General features: G+C 51.4%; 1 protein-coding gene across 4 annotated transcripts in view; it reads left to right on the top strand.

The window, feature by feature from the left end:
* GAS7 (growth arrest specific 7) overlaps positions 1–19,436 on the top strand; it is a 204,925-nt gene that overhangs the window by 172,904 nt on the left and 12,585 nt on the right. For 3 of the 4 annotated variants that reach the window (XM_082441416.1, XM_082441414.1, XM_082441415.1), the window contains exons 7-12: positions 202–317; positions 2,858–2,932; positions 7,741–7,819; positions 14,514–14,642; positions 15,434–15,557; positions 19,079–19,158. In XM_082441416.1, the coding sequence (XP_082297542.1) occupies positions 202–317; positions 2,858–2,932; positions 7,741–7,819; positions 14,514–14,642; positions 15,434–15,557; positions 19,079–19,158 (603 nt within the window). The other variant, XM_082441417.1, reaches the window with a different exon arrangement.

Here is a 19,436-nt window from a genome sequence, read left to right as displayed (position 1 = left end):
AGAGCACGTGGGGGCAGGAGCGCCAGGAGAGGCGCGAGTTGGGGCAGCCGATACTCCTGCCCTTGTCCTCCCTCTGGGGCCGAGGACAGGGTTGCCAGTCACATCGGGGTCCCTTCTGGGGTCTATCTTCCCTGCGCTCCATTCCTTCTGGCTCCAGACGCTGATGTCACCTAAATGCTGCTGCTTCTCTTTCCTTCCTAGGCTGATAAGAAGGACCCCCAAGGCAACGGAACCATGGCTGGGTTTGAACTGCTGCTTCAGAAACAGCTGAAGGGCAAACAAATGCAGAAGGAAATGTCAGAGTTCATCCGGGAAAGGTGAGACCTGGGCCCTCCCAGCTCCGGGGACTGGTGACAGCGCCCACCTTGGTCCCTGAGCCCGAGGGAGTGAGCAGCCGGGATGAGCGCTGCACACCAGCACTGGGCTTGGTTAGCACTAAGGGGAGTGCAAGACGGGAGTCACAGGCTTATGGCCCTTGGGACAAGTCTGGCCAGCAGATGTGTTTCTTTGGCCTGTGTGATGTTTTTAAAGATTTGAACCAACAACAGCAAAAAAATTGGTGGATATTACATTAAAGTCTGCATATCTGGCATCTCTGGGGAAAGAAGAAAGTCTGGCTCCATGGCTTTGCATCCCTCATGCAACAATTGGCTGGAGCTGAAGAGCAGCTCCCCTGTACAGGGAGTGTGTGTTTCCAGTTTGCCATAGTCCCCACTGCTCCCTAATGTCTCCCCACGCAGACTGCTTGGCCTCTTTGCTTATCTACACATGCGCTGCCCTCATTTGAAGCGCTGTTCCTTAACATAACAAAAAAGGAGAATGTTACCTTTCAATTCATCTTTGAGCCAAAGCCACGTCCCAGGCCTGGGCATCCAGAAACCACCACCCTCCCACTCCTGCTTTCAGGGAGCTCAGCCTACTGGGAGAGTCAGATAAGGTCATTACGGTAAGTGCAGGGATTATATTAGTGGTTTGCCTGCCCGTAGATGAAACAATAAATTCAGCCTAATGGAAGTGGGGAGAGCTACAGAGAGAAGTTCCTTCTTCATCTCCCCCCTCCTCAGTCTCTCCAAGTTCTGAGACCCTGTAAAGCACATACCCACACACCTGCACACGCATACAGGTGCACATACTCCCCCCCACATGTGTGCACACACACATACACACAGCTTTCCGTCTGGAGTTTCCAAGGCACACTGGAAATATTGATAGTAAATGGCAATATATTTTTTAAATGTTTCTTTTTTAATTATAGCAGCAATAATCCAGTAACAATTCTATGGCATTTTAAGGTATCTGTTTTCCTTAGGAGGCCTGTTTTCTATTGGTATAATCAAATCTTTGTTTTATGACCCATTAAACTGGTAGGAGATGGAGAGATTCTGTAGCTCAGGTGTGAGAAAACAACAGTAGGAAACAGGCCAAGAGGAAAATGGCTAGAAAAGCCTAGTTTGAACATGCTTAGGGTTTACACTTTCGTAAAGAGATCATGTTAACAAATAAATGGAGCCTTCCACATGAGAACACTGGTCTTCCCTGGGACTGGTGGACTCCTATGACTTTCTCAGTCCACCTGGGGTCTTGTAGAGGGGACCTTTCAGAGCCGGGAGGGGTGGGAGCTGAGGTGCAGCGGTGAGAGCTGGGCCGGGGCTAGGGAGTGGGGGGTGGGGGGCATGGCAGACATCCGGTGAACCACGTGGCCACAGCTTAGGGGAGTGATGCCGGCTCTGGAGGGGACGGGCCTCGTGCCCGGTGCGTGCGGCTGGCATTGATGAACCTTTGGAGGTTTGAAGCTGAGAGCGTGACATGGTGAGGTCTGCTTTCTCGAGAGATCTCCTGGCTGGAGGCTGGCCGTCCGTGTCCTCCTGGGGAGGGGAGGGACTAAAGGCTGAGTGGTTGGAGAGGAAGGGATGGAGGCAGGCTTGAGAGCATGTGGAGACGGTGGAGCTGGTAGTGAGAGAAGGAACGAGACTGAGCCTCTCAGCACCGAAGCAGGAAATGACCGTGACTCAGAACACTGCCCTGGGACTCCGACAGGCCACCCTTCAGCTCCTGATCAGCCTGGAAGCAAATGCTGCAGCCCTGGGAGCATCTCTGGGGTTTTATTCATTTGCCAAGTGATGGACCAGGGGCCTCTCTGAGGCCCCAGCCCTCTGGCCAGCTCTGGTCGTCACGAGCACAGCCCCTCGGGGGACCACTTAAGCAGTGACTAATACCATGACAACACATTTTACACGGTTGTGCCAGATAATACAGAACACTCCCCGGAGAGCTGCCTTGAATGTGTGTCAAGGGCCTGCCTGCCGGAAGCAAAATCCAAGGCAACTTCCCTCTCCGGGGAAGTGGAATCCACCGCGGAGCTGGGCACTGCTGGTTTCCATGGAAATGCTTGCACCCTGCAGGCTTGGAGGTTGGGGGCCCTGGGGTCTGGGAGAACGTAGGGAGGGGTTCCGTTCCTGCTTCGGTGGGGCCAACGCCACCTTGCAGGCTCTCAGCCCAGAGCCCTGGGGCTGGGAGAGGGGACAGCCGTGGTCCATCATGAGTTAAATGTCTTCGTTTAAGTGTTTGCTGTGTGTCCAGCCCTGTGCTAGGAACTGTGCAAATGACCACTCTTATCCGCACAGCCTAGGACACAGGTGCACTTTGCAGGTGAGGTTCAGACAATTTCGTTTATTTATTCATTCAACGTGTATTGATTAAGCACCTACTGTGTGTCAGGTGGACAGACAGGAGCCAGGTACTCGCAGAGCTTATGGTCTGGCGGGTTCGTTTATATGGTTAATAAGTGGCAGGGCTGCAGGTCGGACCCGCAGTCTAGTGCTGGGGAACTGACATGTTGGATTTTCTCCCTTTGCAGGATAAAGATTGAAGAAGAATACGCAAAGAACTTAGCTAAGCTGTCTCAGAACTCCTTGGCTGCTCAGGAGGAGGGGTGAGTAGGGAGGGCAGTGATGGGAGTGGGGAAGGAGAGGGGACACTCGGCAGGGGTGGGGGGTCCCTTTTCACTGATCACTGATCGTTGCCATGGTCCCATATGGATGGGGTTGTCTCCATAGACCTGGCTGAAGGTGGGTGCCCATGATTCAAGGTGGGCATTCATGATTCAAGTTGGGCATTCATGGTTCAAAGTGGGCATTCATGGCTCCAGCTGGCCAGCCATGACTCCAGGTGTGGGCATTCACACTCAAGGTTGGCACTTCCATATTATCTACTGTCTAGCGGCCAAGGGCCTCCTGCTGGATGCTGGAGCATGTCAGGGCCCCCTCTGCCCTGTCACCTGGTAGCTGGGAACCAGCCTCCAGATGCCAACCCCTGCTCCCCTTTCTCTGAGAGCAGGCTGGTAGGAAACTAGGTGTGCCAGGATTCCACACCCAGCCCCCTTGTTTAGAATTCTCTCCTGTGGGCCTGAGGCCCAGGCTCCCCTCCCCCTCCTGCTGTGACAGTCCAGACCTCCTTGGGTGGGACCCGGGCTGGAAGAGGCTCAGCCCCACCCTCCCAGCCACAGAAAGATCCCTAGTTGGGGAAAGACTGTAGCCTTCTCCGCTCCATCTGTTAACAAAGAGTTTCAACCTGTTGGTGGGAATGCAAAATGGCACAGCCACTATGGAAAACAGTTTGGCAGTGCCTCAGAAAACTAAACATAGAGTTACTGTATGATCCAGCAATTCCACTCCTAGGTTTATATCCAAAAGAATTAAAAGCAGATGTTCAAATACATGTACACACAGGTTCGTAGCAGCACAATTCACTATAGCCAAAAGGTGGGAACAACCCAAATGTCCATCAGAGCATGAATGCATAAACACATTGTGGTCTATCCACATTAGATATACGGATATATGATGGAATATTATTCAGCCATAAAAAGGAATGAAGTACTGATCCACATTACTGTGTGGATGAACCTCGAAAACATCATGTGAAGTGAAAGAAGCAGGACACAAAGGTTACGTACTGTATGATTCCATTTATATGAAATGTCCAGAATAGACAAATCCATAGAGACAGAATGAAGATGGGTGATTGCCAGGGGGTGGGAGAAAAGGGGACCGGAAGTAACTGTCTAATGGGTACGAGGTTTCCTTCTGGGGTATGTGTTCATCTGCTTGGGCTGCTGTAACAGAATACCATAGACTGGGTGGCTTAAGCAACAGAAATGTAATTAATCACGGTTCTGGAGGTTGGGGAGTCCAAGGTCAAGGTGCTGGCAGGGTTGGTGTCCGGTGAGAGCTCCCTCCTTGCGTTGCAGGTGGTTTTTCCTCGGTGAGGAGAGACAAAGAGCTCTCCGGTGTCACTTCTTCCCCACCCTTATGACCTCATTTAACCCTAATTACTTCCTTAGGGGCCCCATTTCCAGATAACAGCCACACTGTGGGTTAGAGCTGCAACGTCTGAATTTGGGGAACACAAACATTCAGTCCATCACAGGGTGATAAAAATGTTTTGAAACTAGAGGTGATGGTTGCACAAGATGGCAAATGTAGTAAACGCTTATCTTCTTTAAAGTGGTTAATTTTGTGTTATGTGAATTTCACCTCAATAATAAAACAAATACAGAGTCTCAGGAGGTTAGAGTTGAAAGGTCCCCCGAGGTCCTCTCTCTAGTCCGACCTCCCTCCAGCGCAGTCTCTGTTCGAATCCCTCCTACAAGGGGAAGTGAGCCCCCAGGGATGGAAGACATTCTGTCATGGGATGGCTGTGGTCGTCAGAGAGCTGTGATGTTGAACAAGGCCAAATCTGCCTGCATGGCTTGAATCCTGCAGGGGATGGGGCTTTGCCAACCAAATGTGGCTTTGATTAGGGCCTCTGTGTGGGCTCGCTGTCTAGCCAGGAGGCCGCCTCTGAATGGTTTTCATTGACCCAGCAGGCCACTGGGTGGTCCTGCGCGGGCAGTGTCTCTTCCAGGGACATAAATGAAGTTGCCTCCGGCCTCCTCCTGCTCCCTGCACCGGGCCTGAGACCAGGGCAGGAAGGGAGCTTGTCGGGGAGTCTCCCCTGCGGCCTGGGAAGGGGGCTTTCCTAAGTAACCCCGTGTCCTGCAATGCAGAGCTGCTCTGGAAGAGGCTTCCACCTCCTCGGCCTGGGCTGCTGCCAGGGACACTCCGGCCAACACGCACGGCATATGCTCCCAGCTGCACGAGCCAGGAGTCAGCCCTCGCCATCATGCCGTACACACGTGCTCCCCCAGACACGGGGCAGCCCGCCACATGCTCACGTTCCTGCATCGGTGCTGCTCACGTGCCACACGGCCAGGAACACATACCCCGTCTCCCCTGCGTGCACGCACCACCCCCAGACACACGCTCCTTCCGGAGGCGCGTGGGCCCGCCCCTACTCACAACCTGCAGCCACACTGTTTTGCATTCACACACAGCTTTGCACGCCAGCCCGTCCAACTGAAACTTTCGAAGCGCGACGCCGGAGCCTAGAAATCTGGGGCAGCCTAGGGAGACGCGGATGGGGAGACTTGAGTTGTGCTGTGTCCAAATTAGATTCCACAGGGTGTGTGCACAGTGGTAAATAAACAGAATCAGGTGATTTGTCCTGCCTTCAGTTTTGCTCTCCTGTGGTAGCTGTGACAGTGACATATGGTTTGATTTGGCAGGCTCAGACGGTCTGCTGGAACCGTGTGGGAAATGATATCTCGGGTTTTTGGTTTTGTTTTGTTTTTTCATTAACCTCTTATCAGATGAAAAAAAATCTCTCTTCAATGAGAGAATTTCTAAATGGCCTTTTTTCTAGCTTGTGACGTGGCTCCAAGGCGGCTGGAGTATTGGGAGGGGAGAGGCCTGCTTGGGGCTGGACCAGCTCAGACAGGCCCAGCTGAGTGTCTGGAGTGATGTCCTCCTACTTATGAGGGCCCAGCCTGGAGGCGGGGCCGAGGACATTGTCCTGAGCGTGAAACTGTGCTTTCGCCTTTCCTCCCGATGACCCTCAGGTGACAGTCTCAGGCCACTGTCACTGCCCCTGGGCCAGTTACTGACCACGTGCTCTGCTGACAGCAGACTTACAATCTCTCGGCACCACCAGGGCTTCTGGGGTCTTGTTTGTACCTCCTGCAGGCTGGCGAGTAGCTCAGCTGCAGGGAGAAGCCCCCTCCAGCCCCCTTTCATCAAGCTCCCGCTCCTCCTGGGACTGCTTCTGTAAGCCTTGTTGGCTTTCACTGTAGCTGTGTGATCCATCTTGAGATCATCTTTGTGCGTGGCATAGGTCAGGGGCGGGATTCCTTTTTTCCCTGTGGATGTACAGTTGTCTCTGTGCCATTTCTTGAAAGGCTGTCCGTTCTCCATTGAGATACTTGGCACCTTTGCTGCAAGCGCATCGCCTGTATCTGGGCGAGTCTCTTTCTGGACCTGCTGTTCTGATCCCGTATCTGTATGACTATCATGACCGCTTCCACCCCCTCCTTCCCCCACCCTGGACCCCCTACCCATCTGCCCAGTCAGGTAAGGAGCCAGGCCACCCAGTGTGGCCCCAGCCCAGCTCCCGGGAGCTCAGGCCCTTCAGGCCAAGACAAATGCCAGAAGCTTGGATCGCCCCGATTCTCACTCCATCTCTTCTCGGGTGGGCCCCCCAGCTGGGATCACCTGAGGGGACCTTTCTTTGCTGCCTGACTCCAAGGTAAAATCAGTCATTTCCCATAAACACCCGCCTCAGCCTGAGCCAGCACCATGACCAGATAGGCCCAGACTCTGACCACAGAGATCTGTTCTGTTCTGTTGGGTAATTCTCGGCTGCTGGCTGCTCGGCTCAAAACCCAGAAGCCTCGCAGCATGCTGTCTTTGAATCAGCTTTTTGCCCCTCAAGTTTGATGAATTCTCTGGGGGAAGTGGCTTTTTGATGAAATTAAGTCAACTGACCATTCAGCCCGGGTTTACCGGCTGGGTGGAGAGGTCTCGAGCAAACGTTCAGGAGTATCATTTTGAAGGTCATCAAGGTTCAAGAGTTACAAATCAGGGAGACTGGAGCGTGGGGGCCTGCATTCAAAAGTCTGGGGGACTTCAGGAGATTGCTTCTATTTGGAACATCTCCTACCAGTGGAAAAGTGATTTAGCTTAGAGGACTTTGCCCTCCTCTGGTTGGCTGTGGGCAGCACTGGGGTTCGCAGTCCAGAATAAGTGCTAGCGGGGGGCCATGCTCCTGAGGATGGTGATGGCAAGCCTTCTCTGCTGTGTGGGCATCCCTAAGAGGGTCCTAGACCCAGGTGGTCCATTTTTGCCCCCCTTGGAAGTCAGGCCACTGGAGGTTTGCCCGCAAGCAGGGCTGTGTGGTACCTTCTGTTTGAGAAGGGCTTCTCCCTGAAAAGGCATCCGTGCTCCTTCCTTGCCTTGCGAGCAGGCGTTTCCAACCCTCAACAATAAACCAGGGAGGAGCGACAGGAAGGCCAGAGACGGTAATGGGCCAGGTATTAAGGTCCTCACGGCACTGTACCCCACCTCCCTCTCACATCTCCCCAGTCCTCTGGGCTTCTGGATATTTCCTCGGGCACTCGACTGTCTGCTGCAGTCTGTTCTCTCAGCTTGGTTCGGGAAGGCTCCTCTGCTCCCGTAGGTCGAGGCGTGGTACTCACGTTTGTTTTGTGTCTGGCCTCTGCCTCATCCAAGCCCACGGTCTCTTGTGTCATATGCTCCCCCCGGGACTCGGGGTCAAGACCCACCATCCTGTCTCAGGGAGGGCCGTGGCCTCTGACCTGAGGTCGGTGTGGCCTCCCCGAGCCTCATCGACTCCTTGGTGTTGCAGCTCCCTGGGAGAAGCGTGGGCGCAGGTGAAGAAGAGCCTTGCCGACGAGGCTGAAGTTCACCTCAAGTTCTCCGCCAAGGTAAGCCCTCCCTGAGTTGGTCCTACACACCGATGTGCTGCTGAACGTTTAACACCTGTCTCTCCAGGGTGTGGTGTTGCACAGTTTCCATGGTGTAAATTTCAAGAGTCGCGAAAAGATGCTACCATTAGACCATGCTCCCCCTATACCAACAAAATAGCATCGGTAATCATACACATCCATCAAGAGCGTGCATAATAGTCAGATGTAGTTAGGAGGGTATGAGGTATGTATTACCTTTGTTTTTAATATAGTTTGTTAATTTTAAGTTTAGATCATTTAATTTTTAATACTGGCTGTCTTTAACAACCAACTCACAAAATTCCTCCAACTTTAACCCTGGGCTCTGGTGAGCCCGTGCGAGCCACCCCAGCACACCTCTGTGAGGTGAGTGTAGATGCCCCTCAGTTCCTCGGGTGAGCCCCTGAGTGATGAAACTGCACTTTTGTGTTGCTTGGCTTTCAAAGGAATGCATTGGCATTTTCTGTCTCTTCTTAGTGTCGGGAGAGACTAGACTATTTCGAAGGGAGAAATTTTTTGTTTTGTTGTGTTTGTTGTTACACAGTTTCAGACTAGGTAGCTGACCCTTCTTTCCATTGGTCCAGAAGACTCTAGCACCGTGCCCTTGGACAGTGACGTTTCTCTCCTACTCACTCTGTCTTCAGGACTCAGAGTGGTGCCTGGTACATAGTAGATGTCAATAAATATTTTCTGAAGTTATGAGTGAATAGGACCTCTGACAATCTCCTCTCGACCCCCTAGTCTTTTCAGGCCTACTTTCTGCCAAGATTTCTCCGTGCTTCCAAACAACCCTCTCTTCCCCACTCCCTGTCTCCTGTCTCCAAATTCCCTCTCTGGCCCTTAGCTGCTTTTCAGGTAGAAAATAAACCAAGAGTCTAAGGGGGAAATTCACACTAAAGTGTGCGTGACTGACTGATGGGGCCGCCCACTAGGATGCTTGCCTTCTAAAGGACGAGAGCCCCTGGAGAGGGGCACCATTCCCGGTGACCTTTGCCTACTGGGTCTACGCTCTTTCTTCTGCCCTCCCACAGTCACCAGCCCAAGAGGACACTGGGACAAAGCGCTTAAACCCTCTGAGCCCACATTTTAACATCAGGGTGTAAAGGAGGAAGATGCCACTTGAACGTGGCACCCCACAAAGATGGCTGCTCCTTCCCGCGACTTCCACACTCAGTGCTCCCAGGTCCTATGTCTTTTCCAGCGCTTCTTCCGCAACAGTTGCATTTCTGGGCTTAGTGTGCTGTTGGAAGACAGGAAACTGACTTTGTATCCAGGTCTCCACCCCACCCCGTGATGATTCTCCACACACCGAGGGCAGGATGAATGACTCGTACGGCTGAGATGTGTGAAGGAGCTTTATAAAGAGCTGGGCTGGGAGGAAAAACAGTGCGTTACCAGCTCCCTGCTCCTGAAGGATGCTGGAGCCCCAAGACTGAGTTGACACCCAGATGTGAGTGAGAATTCCTGGGCCAGCAGTGGCACACTAACCTCAGACACCAACACTTTGCAAGGAAATTGCCTCTCAAGTACTGGGAGGGAAGGGAGCTTCGTGAATGGGTCTCTTTTGAGCCTTGCATACAGAGCAGGGAGTTGTTTTTAAGCTGTAGATCACGGTAGTGTTCCCTTTAGGTCTCCCTTCTCCCTCCTAGCCCCCAGCAGCTCCAGCTTCTGCGGTGGTGGAAACTTCCGTTGACTGTGAGATGAATGCAGAGGCTGCCATTGGGAGCGGTGGGGCTGGGAGCCGGGTCTGCGAGCTTCTGAAGGGTCGCCTGCCGGAGCCCCAGGAATCCTGGTGGCATTTACTCTCCATCAGCAGGCCGCCTGATTCTCGATTGTTCATAAGGTACTCAGCGGGTGACAGAGCACTCCCCCAGGCAGTGTTTTCCTCTAATCTTTCCTTTTACTACTGCTACTCACAGCAGTACGTCTGGTCACCAGACTGGGTGGGTTTTCCCCACACCAACCAATTCCCTGACCCCAGCTGGGGGTCCTACAACTTAACTCAGTTCTGACACTAACTCCCCCCAGGGTCAGCATCGGATCCTGCAGGTTAAGGACTCAGTCCTACAGGACCAACCCTACTTCAGATGGCTATTATAAGTAGTGGGTCCCCAAGTTACCCACAACTTCTGTCCAACTTGGCTACAAATCAGGGGTTCCCGTGACCCCCTCCTCAGGTTTGATAATTTGCTACAACAGCTCACGAAACTCAGGGGAACCCTTATTAGGTTTACCAGTTTATTATATATTAAAGGATATGATAAAAGCTAGACATGTGTGTTCACATCTGATTGTGTTCACCAATCCAGAAGCTCTCTGGGCCCTGTGATTGACAGATTGTTATGGAGGTTTCATCACATAGGCAGAATCAATTATTAACTCAATCTCCAGCCCCTCTCCTCTCCCCAGGGCATGGGGAGGGGGCTGAAAGTTACAAGCTTCTAATCATGGCTTGGTCTTTCTGGTGACAAACCCCCGTCCAGGAGCCCAGGCAGAGGCACCTCATTAGAACAAAAGACCCTCCTATCACCCAGGAAATTCCAAGGGATGTAGGAGCTTGGTATCAGGAACAGGGGGTCAGAGACCAAATATTAAACCACAGGATGCTCCTAGGACCTTTGTTGTTTAGGAAATTGCAAAGGCTCTAGGAGCTCCAGCCAGGAGGTGGGGACATAGACCAAAATATATATTTGTTATTGTATCACAGTATCACGGTGATGTAAGTGTTGGGGGTAGGATATAATTCATCTCCCTCAATTTTATCAGCTACTGTTCAAGACGGCATCTCCGTTTCACAAATGAGAAGGAACAGAGGGGTTAAATCGCAGCCAATGGTTACACAGCCAAGTGGGCTCAGCTGCTGAGGAAGCGAAGGAGAGGACTGAGTGAATTTCAGCTTTGACCCCCAGACCTTTTCTCCAGGCAGACCAGTGGCATTTAAAACACAGAACCCTGTCCTGAGGAGCATTCTGCCCTCTCTTAAGGACTGTCCAGGGCAGTGCAGTCTGGCCCTCCAAATGCCGGGATGTTTTAATTCAGGGCTGACTTCAGGTAGCTGATGGGGAGGCTTCTGAAGAATGTTCACACAAAATTCACACGTAGATTTTTCTATAAGAATGTCTGCTGCCTCCAGCCCATCGGTCAGTGTCGGTGCCCTCAGGCAATCATGGTGGCAGCCCAGTGGTTGTATGACAATTCCTTGAAAAGAAAAGGCTCCAAGGACTGTCCGTCCGCCCTGGATAATGCGGCTCCGTATGTGCGAAATCCATTTTACCATCTGCTCCAAAAGGCTCGTTGAAAAATTCCACCCTGAATGTTCTGTGTCGGGGGCAAGAGCTCTTTAAGAAACACAATTTCATTTCAGGAATCTTTTAGGCTTTTCTAGTCTCCTAGCTCGAGCCATTGTTCATAGCAACAGGCTGTTAAAGAAATAAGATTGCTATATATAAAGGAAGTTATACCCGCTGCTGGGTGAAGAAGGGAGAACAGAAAAATTCCTTCTGATGGGAGAAAATCTAATCCTGCAATCAAGGCCATGCATTCAGCCAGAAGATTTTGGGAGGCACAGTGAGCCTCAGGGGACATGACTTTTATGTCAGTGCCATCACTAACAAGCTTTGTGACCTTGGGAAAGTCACTTAGCACCTCTGAGCTTCCATTTTTTCATGTGTGAAATGAAGAGATTGGACCAGATCAGTGACTTGAACCTTACTTGACTGTGACCCACAGTTATACATTTTCCATGGCCACCTGGCACACACAGGTATCCACACCCAGATATCCGCATACAGATACACATGTACGTGGCTAAAACAACTGTTTGTGAAACTACTTATCCTTCTGCCTAAAATGCACTCTGATATTTTCTCTTCATGTCTGGGCTATGCTCATCTAAAAGCAGGTCCTGACCCACTAAAATGATTTCACAACTCTTAGTAACCCATTGGACTAGATACAGGCATACCTTGTTTAATATAGCACTTTGCTTTAGTGTGTGTGTGTTTGTTTTGTTTTGTTTTAACAAATTGAAGATGTGCGGCGACCCTGCATTGTCAGGTTATGATGATGATGGTTAGCATTTTTTTTAGCAATAAGTATTTTAAAAATTAAGGTATGTGCATTTTTTAAAACAAATTTATTTATTTATTTATGGCTGCATTGGGTCTTCGTTGCTGCGCGCGGGCTTTCTCTAGTTGCGGCGAAGGGGGGCTGCTCTTTGTTGTGGTGCGCGGGCTTCTCATTGTGGTGGCTTCTCTTGTTGCGGAGCACGGGCTCTAGGCGCGTGGGCTTCAGTAGTTGTGGCACGCGGGCTCTAGAGTGCAGGCTCAGTAGTTGTAGCACATGGGTTTAGTTGCTCTGCGGCAGGTGGGATCTTCCCAGACCAGGGCTCAAACCCGTGTCCCCTGCATTGGCAGGCGAATTCTTAACCACTGCGCCACCAGGGAAGTCCCGGTGTGTGCATTTTTAAGACATAAAGCTATTACACACTTAACAGACTACAGTATAGTGTACACATCACTTTTATGTGCACTGGGAAACCAAAAAAATCCATGTGACTCGATTTATTGCAGTCTTCACTTTATTGTGGTGGTCTGGCCCCAAACCCACAATATCTCCGAGGTCTCCCTGTGGGCTCTGAAATTCCTGCCAACTTGAGTTTTCTCTTACTCTCTTCTGATGAGTGACATAAAAGGAGGAGACAGGAATTCTGAAAGGCAAACCGAATGGCTTCAATAGCCTGTGGCATCCAAGCCAGGCCAGCTCAAGTTCACGAGGACAAGCTTCCAGGGGAGGGCTTCTGCCTCCTGGTTAGCGAGAGATGCTTAAACGTTAAGAATGAGTATAAAAAAACACCCAGCCAACGTTCTTAAAGAAAAAATTAGCCTTATTTTCAAAGTACTTAAAATACAGAGGGAGAATCCATGGGTCTTCAATCCACGGGGTTGAATCGCTTCTGACAGCCAGTAGCACGACCTCTCCAGAATGTCACTTGGAACTGGGGGAGAGCGTTTGGGTGTGTTGGCAGGATCCTGGGCCCTGCTCCAGACCACAGAATCTGGGGCCAGCGCCCAGGACTCCTGAGTATTGATAAGCCTCTGCAAGGTCACTCCTGGGTACATGAAGTATGGAAAATCCCTCGCTTTCCAGGCCCTCAGAAAGAGACCACGGAGTTGCTGGGTCAACAGTCTGAGTTAACCCACGTAGAGCCCCCCGTCAGGAGCCGGTTCCTACGGCGGCCAATTATGCGGCCCCTCCCCCTCCTCCCTCAAAGCCTAATCTGTGTGCGGAAGGTGTTGTCTTCTCAGCAGCGCTCAAGTTTGTGGCATCTTGCAAACTGCCACCAGATGGGGGTGTCTTCCTGTGCAGGGAAACTTCCAAGGGCTCAAAAAAATGATAGCAGACGTTACAACCAACAGGAGGAGAGGGGCGTTTGTACAGCCCGCTCTCCGTTAGTCTTTGAAGGTTGTCCACCAACAAAGCATCGTCTTGTCACCCAGGGCATTGGGCCCTGAAGATCTAAGTAGAGAAGTATCACCCACTGTGCACCAGCTCCGGCCAGATGCTGCGGACACAGCAGTGACCAGGCCAGCGTGGTTCCCCCCCTCCTAGAGCTCACAGTCATGTGTAATCGGTGGTTTAGGGCTAGGAACCCTTCTGTCCTTGAGGTCTCTGGGGGAAAGATAATGTAGGAAGAAGGAACCTGGTGAGGAGGAAGAGGAGAGCGATCACAGAACCCCAGAGTTGGGATGTCATCCATCCAGGGAAGTTCAGCTCTGCTTCCCAGAGGGGCGGATGGAGGCTGAGGGACCCTGGAAGGCAGATTGAGGGGGCCCAAGGAGGCCAGTGGGTGGGGCTCTGAGAGGCTGAGTGGGGGGGGCCTCTAGGCTGTGACTTTGACCACAGCAGGTCCACATTTATCTGTTTTCTTATCAGATACAGCTCATGTTCACAACCCCCCCAAAAAAGTTTTAAGTAAAAGTTCTCCTTCCAAAGAGAGTGGAGTGGGAAAGAGGGAAGGAATAAAAGAGAAGGAAAAAGCTTGAGAACCTACATCACCCAGCACCTCTCAGAGCATGAAGAACCCTTCTCTGTCCCTGGGGGTGCGAGGCCAGTTCGTTCTGGTGCGGTGGGGTTGCGCCAGCCTCCGTGCAGAGACCAGCAGGCACAGTTCAGGAAGGGGGGGGCCCTGAGCTCCTAACAAGGCCTCCTCGACGTCCAGACCATGAGCAGATCCTCCATGGTCTCAGCACCTGGCACGTAGTAGCTGTCCAATAAATAGAATCACCTGATTAAATGTCACCGACGCAGCAGTCCCTGTGTTAAGTGCTTGGGGACACAGAGATGGTGGCTTGGGTTCTGCCCCGAGAAAGCTCCCAGGTTGGAAAGAAAGGGAGCCGGACACCTGAGCAAAGCCCTAGAGGAAGCGCTGGGGACTTAGCACAGGAAGGGGGTGCCCACAAGGGACTCGAAGGCTCCAGATGCTAGCCCGTCCATTGGTGTGAACGCTGGGGCTGAGGTGACTTCCTCGACCGCTACCAGATAAGCAGCCACTTGTCTCTGACCTTCCGGTGGGAAGGTTCCCCATCCTCGCCTGCAGGGTTGGGGGCAGCGCCCCCTCCCTCCACTTGCAGCTGATGCCCCGGGGTCCTGAGTGTGTCTCCCCCATCGACAGCTTCACAGTGAGGTGGAGAAGCCCCTGATGAACTTCCGCGAGAACTTCAAGAAGGACATGAAAAAGTGTGACCACCACATTGCGGACCTCCGCAAGCAGCTCGCCAGCCGCTATGCCGCGGTGGAGAAGGTGAGGCCCAGGATGCCAGGGTGGGAGGGTCCTGCCGGAGGAGAAGGGGGCTGGGAACCAGCAGGGGCTCCGTGTGCCAAGGCAGAGGCTTTTGTCCCCCTGTGGCAGGATCTGGAGGGGTGGGGAGTATGAGATCCCCCTCCCCCAGCCAAAGGGTAGGTGGGCCGCTTCCCCCTGGTGCTCAGATTCTGAGTGGGAGTGGGCGTGGCTGCACCTGCAGTGGAGGGTATGGGGGGCCTCCATCCAGCACGAGGCAAGGTGCACCCTGCTTTTGTGGGTCTCGGAGCCTGGATGTGCTGCCGGTGCACAAGGGGCCCCTTTGCCTGGGTCTCACCCGTCAGATTCCCTCCTGACGGAATCACCCCCCTGCCAGCAGCTGCCACCAAAGGGCCCATCCTGCCCCAGAACGGGGAGCCTGGTGCTACCAGCTGCTAAGCACTGCTGGGAAGTGATGCCGACCTTTGTGGTCCCTGCCACCCCGGAGAGACTGTGACTTTAGGACCGCTTGGGCCCCCAGTATGTGCACACGCTCCAGTGAAAACGTGCTCTGAGAGGCTTGCTCTAGGCCAGGAGACGGGACTGAGAGGACGCTTTGCGGCCTCCACGTGGTCCCTAACTGGCTGGGTGATGCTGGTCTAGCTGCTTAGCCTGTTGGAGCCGCTGTGGCCTCATCCACAAAAGCGGGGAAAAGAAAGGACTCTTGCCTAGAAAGGGGGAGGCCAGGCCCCGTGTGCCCCATAGGCCCTGCCTGGCTCTGAGCCCGTGAACAGCTTCACATCCTTGGACCCCAGGCCCGGAAAGCCCTCACGGAGCGGCAGAGAGACCTGGAGGTGAAGACCCAGCAGCTGGAGGTAAAGCTGAGCAACAAGACGGAGGAGGACATCAAGAAGGCGCGGAGGAAGTCCACGCAGGCGGGTGAGTGAGTGCGGCGGCACCGCCCGCCGCGCCTGCCCGTCCTCAGTGCGGCAGCGCCGCCCGCCGCGCCTGCCCGTCCCCGCCCGGCCGCAGAAGCACAGACGGGCGGGGCCGGGGGATGCGGTGCCCGTGAGCGTGCACCCCGCGGGATGAGGCTGGGGGGTGGGGCTGCGGGGCGGGGAGCAGACCCGGCTGTGCCCAGGTCCCAAGGGGACCCTCCCTTTGGGCCACAGGGCTCCTTCTGGGCCAAGCCCTGTATCTCTAGCCAGGAGGTGGACAGACTCTTCCAGGTACCCGGAATCCAGGGGTCCTGTCGCTGCGTGGAGCTCCTAGAGGAAGTGCAAACCACACCCACCCACCCAAGCTGTCCCACCTCCCCGGGGAGTGATACTCCAGAGGTTCACCTCTGGTGATGGGCTTCTGCCCCAGAACAGAGATCAACATTTTGTTTAAAGAAATAACCGTATTTCAGATTTCCCAATGAATCGGCTTCTGCTTCCACCTAGAGGTAAAAGTTAGCTAATGCACAAGGAAGGGGGAGAAAAACCAGTGAGAAACAGTAAGCTAAAAAAAAAATTGTTAAATATTTCTAAAAAAACAGTTTCATGGTGTACAAGGACAATGCGTTTTGCTTTCTGGGATTAAAATGTGTGCTGTGGGATTAGGGTTTGGATTAGATGGTCTCTAAATCCCTTTCGCCCCAACTTCTGGTGAACCTGGTATAATTAGTTCATTATAGGATGAAACAGCCACCTTAGTGACATTTTGAAATAAGGTGGTATAAAAATGTCATAACAAAATAGTGTAATATAAATACAGCATTTTATATAAAGATCTTTAATGCACAGTGGTAAAGTATTGGATGCAGAAACAGAAGGCACAATATACTTGTTGGGAGTAGGAAAGGGAACCCAAGGATGGGAGAGGCACATTTAAATTAGTTTAATTTATTAAACTATTAAAAAATAAAATTATATTACAATAACAATATTGCTGCTTGACAAAAAATTTTAATCAACACGTAAGAATATAAAATCTTATTCCCCAGATATAATCACCACCAACACATCCTAGTGTTTTAATTTTTTTTAATGTTTTTTAATATTTAAATTTATAGGGACTTCCCTGGCGGTCCAGTGATTAAGACTCCGTGCGTCCAATGCAGGGGGCCCGGGTTCGATCCCTGGTCGGGGAACTAAGATCCCACATGCTGCACAGTGCAGCCAAAAAAAAAAAAAAAAAAAAAATTAATATACATAAAATCATATTATACTGTGTTCTGAATTATATTTTAATTGATGTATCTTAGAGATAGCTCTATTCCATCACCCATAAATTTATTTCCCCATCCATTCATGTACATCAGACTTTTTAAATAGTTGAATAGCATGCAAGTGTATGATCGTATCCAGATTTGTTTCATCATTCCCCTAATTGATTTTTGTAAGAATTTTAGATTGTATCAGAGTTTTTGCCAATGCCAGCGATGCTGTTACTATAAATGCATCTCAGGAGTGGGGGGAACAGAACCTGCATATAGACAGGATAGAGATGGGGTCGGGGTTTCTGGGTCAGAGGCTTGTATTCATTTTGATGGATGTTTCCAAGTTGCTTTCCAGAGAGGGGCGCCCACCAAGAGCTGTGTGAACGCCTGTTCCCTAAACTCTTGTCAGCACTGAGTGCTCTCAGATTTTGACATCGTTACTATCTGGTGAAAAATAGTATTTTGTTTCTAATTTAATTTACACTGCTTTTTGAGTGGAGTTGAGCATTTTAAAACTAGACTTATAAATCATCGTGGCTTTTTTTTATGATTCACTCATATGCTCTCCCCATTTTTATGTCAAATGGCTGGTCTTGTTCTTATTGCTTGATTGATAAGGAAAATTAACTTTCTGTCATTTGAATTGCAAATATTTTTCGTAAGTTGTTTATCTTTTTATTTTGTTCTTTGTATTTTCTTTTTCATTTTTCTTTTCTTTTTTTGGGGGGGGGTGTGCTTATTTAATCTTCACCGTGGCTCTATGAAGGTACCATTATTATCCCCATTTTACAGATGACGAAACTGAGGCACAGGCAGGGTGAATCAACTTGTCCAAGATTGCACGGCTAGTAAACAGTGGAGCTGTATGACAGCCCAGATCTGGTTCCAGAATCCATGTCCTTAACCTGTACTGTTCAGAAGGGCCTGATTTCAAACCCTTGGGATGCCTAGAGAAGAGACACACCTGCCTTCACCTATACTATTTCCTGATGTTGCAGAAGTTCCTGAAGCATGTTGTCAAAATCAGGATCAACAAATAGGGCTTTGGGAGTGTCATATTGTGTTTATAGGGTGACCCCACCCACGGTCAGGCACAAGCTCTCTTGGTGGGAATGCATCTGCAATGAAATATCCACTTTCTTCCCTATAGTTCAGTCTTTCTTGGGAATCAAGGGCCCAGTCTTGGCCTTGAGCCAAGGGCAAAATGAACAGAGCCTTGATTTGGGTTCTGTTACTCAAGGCTTAGCTCCCAGCTAATGGTGTATGGTTCACTGGGGAGGGCGCCCTGAGCCAGGCCCTGGGTCATGTGGACATAACTCTGCCCACTTTCTTTCACTTTCATATCTGAACCCACATGAGCAAGGTGATGCCGTTATAGGAATCCCTTTGAAGAGTTCATCGTTATCTCTGGGTTCGCTCATGAGTTTTCCCATCGTGAGCAGAGACCATGATGTCTTCCTCTCTCTGGCACCCTGTGATGATCAGGAAACTACATGCAGACCAAGCTGTGCTTCTCCAACTGTGATGTGCACGTGGATCACCTGAGGATCTTGTGAAAATAGTTTCTGATTCACTAGGTCTCAGAAACATCCTGAGATTGCATTTTGAGCAAACTCCCAGGGCGTACTGATGGCTGCTGGTCCAGGAACTGTGTTCTATGTAGCAAGGGTCTGGGATGCTGGGACCTTAGTCATGTTGCAGTTACTTGCAGTTTGTTAAATAGTTTGTTTCAGATCTCTCTCTTATGAAATGAAATACTATAGAAAGAGCTCATTCCCTTCCCACCCACCCTTTGCTGCTGCATGTACACACACACACACACACACACACACACACACACACACGATTTGCAAACTTCCCTTCTTTAACTAACTAGTAGCAAGTTGCTTGAGACACATGTTTCAACCAAGCAGGACTCTCCAATGTGAAATGAAACTCCCATCTTTAGAAGAGGAAGCATTTCTTGGGCTCATGATAGAGTTGGGGTCCTAGGAGTACCCCACCCCCACCCCTACCATATATACATTCTTACTGAGCAACCCCCTTCCTGAGTTTCTGGTGTCTGGAGTCTAGCTCAGATGGACGCTCTGAAGCCGGTCTCTTGTAAGGCTGGGTTGCCCCCTTCTCTTGCTCTGCTCATCCTCCCCACCCCCCAACTTTCCGGTGGCCTCCATCACCCTGGCTGTGGGGTGCAGGTGGGAGAAGGCAGCCATGGTGAGGACAGGACAGAGTATGACAGTGGCCTTGGCCCTTCCAGGAGATGACCTCATGCGCTGTGTGGACCTCTACAACCAGGCCCAGTCCAAGTGGTTTGAAGAGATGGTGACCACCACGCTGGTGAGTGACCAGAGATGCACAAGCTTGTCCGTGCAGGGGCGGGCGCTCAGGAATCCCTGGGTGGATGCTGATGGATGTGCAGGCAATGGGGTGGAGGTGACCGTGGAGATGGTCATTAGGTCTGCTCTGGTGTTGGGACTGAGACCTCAACTCCGGACCAGCCTATGTGGATTCAGATCCTTGCCCTGGCACTTCCTAGCTGTGTGAACACAGGCAACGATGGGCTCGTGCTGCATCCTTCTGAGGGGTCAGGGTCAACCAAGCAGACAGTGGTCCCT

The sequence above is a fragment of the Balaenoptera physalus genome, assembly GCF_965194825.1.
Source record: "Balaenoptera physalus genome assembly, chromosome: 20".
Classification (NCBI taxonomy): Eukaryota; Metazoa; Chordata; class Mammalia; order Artiodactyla; family Balaenopteridae; genus Balaenoptera; species Balaenoptera physalus.
The sequence above is the reverse complement of the archived record's forward strand: the minus strand, read 5'-3'. Positions and strand labels throughout refer to the sequence as shown.